Genomic DNA, 6,667 nt, shown 5'->3' with positions numbered 1-6,667 from the left:
AGTTCTTACGAGTTCTTTCAAAAAGATAATATTGCCTGTACTGTGTGGATAAATTACCCCATTCTGAAGTGGTTTAAATGATAGGATAGGTTAGATTCAAACAGAGCATCAGTGACTTCCTGAGGGATTGCTGAATCTGTATCTATGCCATGCTTCCTGAAAATATGTTATTTTCTTAACAGTAAGTTCATTTGCCAGTTTCTCCATATCATTGTGCTCTAAAATTATTTTTGAGTGGAATTCTTGGTGACATGTAGAACTGTTTGCATTGACAAAAAATGATGCTAGCTTGTGTCCCAGTGCATCAGCATAAAAACTTTCAACAAATGGTTCATCTGCCTCTGAATCTATGGTTGCATGAGTAGAGGGTCTTTTCTTCCCCATCTTCAAAACCATAATCATGACAATCTACCTCAGAGTCAGCACTATCCCATGTATCTATAGACTGCTGCGGATTTTATGTCTACTCTTGTGAATGTTGAAATTAGCAACAGTCTTGATTTTATGTTCACAGGCAACACATGAGCGTATTGTTACTTTACCTCTCCTCAAATGCAAAATATTCACATGCAGTACAAGCACTTTCGATTGAGCAATACTCACACTTGAATGTTCATGTGATTTCAGTCAATGTCTTTTTTTGCATGGTAGCGTGCAACATTTTAAAGTACCTGATGTCCTAAAGGTACAGACACAATCAGGATAGGGGCAGGGCCAAGTTCTTCCTTGATGACCTTGAGCGTGTATAAGCCAGTAGTGATTCAGAAAGGTTGTCACATCTGAGTAAGCAAATTTAGAGTTCTTGCATTGCATCGCAATTTTGAAGGATCTGAGGGGAGGAAACAAAAGAGAATAAAAAAGTAAAATCTTAATATATATATATATCATATATATTAAGCGGCATCATATATAAAATCTAGCATATATATAGCAGCATCATATATAAAATCTTAATATATGAATATCTTAAATAGAGCAATAACTTAAACTTTGAGTAATCAACAGATAACCTTAAGATCACAGAGTACTAGTTGCCACAACTTTTGACTGATAGTGTACAGCTGTCACCTTACAGATTTCAAAGGTCTAGACAGTTACCTACAGCTGCCTTAGCCTGCAAAGAAAAAAATATCCCATATAGGGAGCACCGTCATACTATTAATGTAAACCCTACACGGCCGCGGAACCACATGCTTTTAGAACACGCTAGCACTAGCTCATTATTCCGGTCACAGCAAGGGTGAACGTGTTACGTGGAGATTAATATTTTTTCACTGATTTGTGATTTCATTCCAGACTTAGCAACAGTTATGCAGCACAGCAATAAGCAGCAAATACTTTCACGTGCCCGGACACATCTTTGGGCTTTCTTATGTTTGTTAAACCTCAGTGGGACTTTGTAATGTAGCCAGCTTTAGCTTAACCAGCTTTAGCCAACTTAACCAGCTTTAGTTAGGCTGCTAAAAACAATGCTGCTAGCTAGGCTATAGGCTAAAAGCTATATGTGGCCCAGCATTTAATGCAGTGCACACATTTGAAGTATGATGCGTTCACTCTGCAAAACATAACTGTTACACTTCCTTTATACTTAAAACAGTTTATAGTATAGTACTGTATAGTGGTATAGTGTAGCCGCTATAGTATAGTTTCCTGGCTTCCTAGATTACAATTTTCTAACTGTCAAAATTAACAAGGTTCAGCTGGGCTTGCTACGTCACTGTGGCTATCTCAAAGTCAGAAATATTGTTGGACGTATTAAGCACCTCTATGTTGTAAATTCTAGAGGCGAGGCCCCTAAAATGTAGCCTGGCCCTGTCCATCCTAGACTTTCTTTCAGGGAGATACTAGTCTGGAGATACTAGTCTTGAACACGATAGTTTGATTTGCCTTATTGGTGTGCTTCACATTGATCTGACATGTTTCTGCTGGATAAATTCATTGCTGTGCCAAAATATGTCAGCTCAGTATAATACTATTGTGTTTGGGGGGAAAAAAAACATGTGATTTAGTAACTGTGACAAAATCTCTTTTCCTTTTTCCTCCAGTATACTCTTGCCTTAACTACCGTATTTTCCAGACTATAAGTCGCTCCAGAGTATAAGTCACACAGAGGCGATTGCTCTAAGACTACAGGGGAAGCTCAGCCTCTACAATATCACAGAAAATTGCATCAAATAACACTATTACCCTACATTTGCTTCTAGCCTACTATTCCAACTAGAACATGCTGAAACATGTTCATCTTCATGGCTAGTTTGTTCAGCAATAAGGTTTTGCCGGTCATTTAACGTGATTTTGCACCCGTAATACATTGCTGTGACGACACGATCCATCAAAAAAACATGCAAAAAAACCCATAGACGCTCGGCTTCACTGGACTTTCAATGGCACTTACAGAGTGGGCTGATCTCAATGCAAAAAAGCTACACATTTATTAGACAAATGCCACAAAATCGTCATTTCCAGGGAAGCCCGGTGTCTGTGGGAGTGAATGGGACAGTGGGATGGCCCGGACGCCGAGATTCTGTATGACGATTGAAGGAATCGTCATAGAGGCTGGACTCTTTTTGATTGACAGCATATCTGACAGGAAGTGGTTCAAGTTCAAGGGATGCGTTAACGTTAGTGTTGGCAGGTCAGAGAATGTCTAATAAGGGGAGAACTGCCACTCTCGGAAAACTTCCGGTTTCTAAACTGTTCTGAACTGGTTGCAGTTCCTTCTGTGGTTCCACATGAGGGCGCTCGTCCACGAGTGCAGAATGCATGGAGGTCTATGGAGCTGTACCCCTCAAAATCCACTTTTCTCGGGATATAATTTTTTTCCAAGTAATTTGAATATTGTTTTCGAAAGGGGATGCAAAGAAAATACACTTGGTTGAGTATTATATTTTTTAACGTCACTTAATTGTTCTAAAAAGCCTTTCAAACGTGTCAATGACGTCATTCATTAGCACAATGCTAGCGTGTTATGGGCAACAACGACCCAACCTGTAAGAAATCAAAAGGACATAATTACTCGTTCATTCAACTTTTGACCTATAACCCATGTTGAAGTTACACAAACTACAATCAAATCTGAGATTTGTCAACGACAATCAGGTGAAAGAGGCAAATTTAGCCGTCTAGCTCCATTGACTCCCATTCATTCTGCACTCATGGCGATCGCCCCCAGTGGAACTCTGGTGGAACTGCAACCAAAATTCGGTACAATGGGACTTAATACGGAGTGGCAAGGCTCCCCGTAGACGGGCTCTGGGCAGGTACACTGTAAGCCTGGATTTTATGTACACTAAAAAAACCCAATTACATTGCAATTAAACAATACAAGTTTGATGACATTGCTTAACAATTTTAAGTATAGTCTACAAAATTGTAGATAAAGTCGAATTTGTGAATAACTTTAAGTTGAATCGACTTAACTGAGTAAGTTTGAGTTATGACCACACCTCTTTTTCAAAAAATCACCTCTAAATTAGAGACGTTGACGAGAGAAAAGGATCTTTGCCTGAACACATCCACCACCTGCTCCACGGTTTGCAAGTAAGTTAAAACACTGCTTTCACCATTTTTCACATTTAAAAAAGTAACAAGCGGCTGTCGAATGAACGTGAATGTTGCTTTTAACCAAGAGAGGTGTCAAAATAGCGTTTTTTATTTAGCTAGTTTTAACATCTACCAGCAGTTCCACATGTTCGTCTGTTAGCTAGCTGGCATTTGCTGACTAGCCTAGCAGCTAAGTTAGATACGTTTTCTCAGCAGGGGAGGGAGTGTTTTAAAGCAGTGGAGATTTTGCAAGCAGCTCTTGGTGGGGAAGGGCAGGGTTTTGGTTTAACCGTGATATGAGTTCAAACATTTTCTAATGTCTAGTGCTAGCCTGTCAATTCCACTGACATTCCCATTAGCTAGGTATCTACTAGCTGACTAGCTGCTACTTTTCTCAATGGATTTTGTTTGCTAGCTCCATGGACACTTGCATCTAGCGCTAAGCTAACGCTGACTAACGAGTGAGGGTGTTTTTTTGATTCAGAGCGGTGGAAACTTTGTTTTAACGTCTACCAGTTCCATAGACATTTTCATTTGTTAGCTCTCCGTTAGCGATAGCTGACTAACTTTCTCAACAGAGGAGGGGTGTTTCCACTAAACTAGCACTAACATCTTGTTTGTTTCTAGGTCAGTAGCTAGCTGTTAAGCTGGCTGGAAGCTGAAACGGAGGTCATCGGCTGTATTCCGGATGTTACAGAGTAAGTGCTGTTCTGATTCAAATAGGTGTATCTATGTAGAGGCGACTTTACTCTTCCAAAGACAGGTGTTGCTTGACATAAACGACTCTTCTGCCGAAAGACGTCGCCGAGTAGCTAGGCTTTCATAGCTCTGCGCCAGCAAATGTTAAATAGAACGTCTGCATTTATCTCCTATCAGGTGCATGCAACACGTTCTGTGGCGTTAACATCTTTTGGATGTTCTGTGACAAGCTAGCAGACAGAAATGTTCTCTTTGACTTGTCCAGAGAGTGACAGACAGTGATTTCGTGCTTTATAGATAGAATATGCGAGTCATGTCATTGAAAATCTGCAATTTATAATTCATATTATCCAGAAGGGATGGAAGACCACAACATGGAAGGAGCTCGCCAGGTTCTTGTCCATGAAATGATGAAGACCAAGCCAAATGCATCCCTTGTGAAGAAAGAGATGGACGTGACCTTTGCTCTTCATAGAAAGGAGTTTGTCAAAGATAAGGCTGTCATCAGCCAAATGTTACAGCGATGGCCAGCTCTTTTCACAGAAAGTCAGGTTTGTATGAGTGATTTGAAAAAAATGTATGTCCTTCTTTGTTGTTAATTGTTATGTTGACAAATAGCAAATTAGCAGATTAATGCTTTCGCCTGCTTAGTGACCACATGTTAGAAGATGGCTGCACTACTTTGACCAGGGGCGCGTATGTTTTTTGCTTTGTTTCAGGTATATCATGAGTTTAGCAGGGTGGTGGGGGGAAATCTGAGAGACTTCTTTGATGCACTAGACCATATCTCTACAAATTTAATGGAGATCTTCAAGAAGAAGAAAGGCCTCACTGGTCAGCTTTTGGTTGAACTTTTACGGCTGACAAAGGTGACTCGACTTGACCTCTCCCTTTTACCTATTTTACTGTTTCTTACCATATTTTTTTCTCCTTTGCCCTCTTCTCTTCTTCCCTTCTCTCATCTGTTCTCTTCTGATTTCTTTTTTTCTCTTGCCATGTACCTTGTATGTTCTTCCCTATCCTTCAATGCTTAATTTACTCATCTTTTCTTTTTAAGGAGTTTCATGTTCTTTATTGTACTTGTAAATTTCCATTTTTGTCACAAGAAATTGTGGGAAATGTCTAAAATTGAAACATATGTGAGTATCCTTTGAAAACTTTGTTGTATTGTGTGTCTACTATCTTCCAGACCTCTGAAACAACCGACATCAGATGCCTTTGCCTTCGGGGACTGCCAATCATTTTAGGAGATGATTCTTCTGCCATCTTCAAGACGTGCTCTGTGAGTTAATTCTTAGTTATTTTTTTATCCTTTTTCATTTTGACCCATTAGTTAAAACCATGCAACTTTTTCATATAGTGTTTAAAGGAGAGCTTTGGCTGTTTTTTACCCCTAGCCCTGTTGATCAAGGTTACAGAGTGCTGTCAGTAGGAAAAATAACAACAATTTGGCACAATATTGACCGAGTATCAAAACGGCAGCTAAAGCGAACCTATGGGGGCAAGCTCAGGCAAGGAAACCAAAAGTGAAACTTAAGGGAGCTTGTCCACATAGAGTATCAAAGCGGCAGCTTAAGCAAACCTATCAATTATTGTGCCAAATTTCATGTCTGAAGTGGGGTTTCATTGTAAGCATCTGAAGGCAATTTTTCATGGGACAACATGATACTATCTAACCAGTATTATTGTCTCTCCTTGTCAATCTTTGTCTTACCCTTTTAGGATGCAGCTGACAAAGAGGCATACAATGAGACTCCGGTTGGGATCATCATTATCGGGGAGGAAAACTCACCACTGAACCCATCCAGACTGGGGATCGTCCTGGAAGGGAACGTGGTGTTTGATGGACTGGCCAACCTTCCTCAGGCCTTCTGTGTCCTTTTTGGACTGACGTATGCACTGCATTTGGACTATCCCAAATACATGAAGAACACTTTCCTTTTTGTCCAGCAAGTGATGTTGAACTTGGGTAAAAAGGGAAAAAGCTGCCACCCAAAATGCAGACTCTGAAAAACCAGCTTGCAGAGTAAATTGGGGTTAAGCTACTGTTCTAGATGTCATGTGTTTAGTTTGTGAGCTTGCACTTTAAGAAACTACATTTTAATGTATGATTTTTGGTATTGGCACTGATTTCACTTTCATTTTTATTTCAGGCTGTTGGTAATATTTAGAAAAAAATCGTAATTTTAGGATTATTGTGAACTTTGCTTTCTGATTATTCTGCTGCAATTTCAAGCAGATGCTCGTTTTTCTTTTTTGCAAACTTCAGGTCATTCTCATTTGCCTGTGTACCAGCCTCCCTAAAGTATCAGTGACCAATACCTTTGTTGCAATGTTGAAGCTTAAAAAGATTAAGTAAAATAAAGACGTCAATTTTCTGACATTATTTTGTTGTTTTTAGAATGGTTTGCCCCTTTCATAGTGA

The 6,667-nt window shown here is 39.7% G+C and overlaps 1 protein-coding gene across 1 annotated transcript; it reads left to right on the top strand.

Annotated features, from left to right (window-relative positions):
* The first annotated feature begins 4,539 nt into the window (after positions 1-4,539).
* On the top strand, positions 4,540-6,252 carry LOC143099837 (uncharacterized). The gene is made up of 4 exons (XM_076262750.1): positions 4,540-4,793; positions 4,962-5,111; positions 5,432-5,524; positions 5,965-6,252. The coding sequence occupies exons 1-4, from the start codon at positions 4,602-4,604 to the stop codon at positions 6,250-6,252; spliced, it is 723 nt and encodes a 240-aa protein (XP_076118865.1). The 5' UTR covers positions 4,540-4,601.
* The last annotated feature ends 415 nt before the right edge of the window (positions 6,253-6,667 follow it).

Source organism: Alosa pseudoharengus, unplaced genomic scaffold, assembly GCF_046254945.1.
Source record: "Alosa pseudoharengus isolate Yale_2024_CS ecotype anadromous, Long Island Sound unplaced genomic scaffold, YU_APseudo_1.1 YU_APseudo_1.1_scf_3, whole genome shotgun sequence".
NCBI classification, from domain to species: Eukaryota; Metazoa; Chordata; class Actinopteri; order Clupeiformes; family Clupeidae; genus Alosa; species Alosa pseudoharengus.
The sequence above is the reverse complement of the archived record's forward strand: the minus strand, read 5'-3'. Positions and strand labels throughout refer to the sequence as shown.

Coding starts and splice junctions, on each gene's coding strand:
- LOC143099837 (XM_076262750.1), top strand. CDS start 4,602: ATGGAAGACCACAACATGGAAGGAGCTCGCCAGGTTCTTGTCCATGAA. Junction 4,794..4,961: donor CTCTTTTCACAGAAAGTCAG/GTTTGTATGAGT, acceptor GCTTTGTTTCAG/GTATATCATGAGTTTAGCAG. Junction 5,112..5,431: donor AACTTTTACGGCTGACAAAG/GTGACTCGACTT, acceptor ACTATCTTCCAG/ACCTCTGAAACAACCGACAT.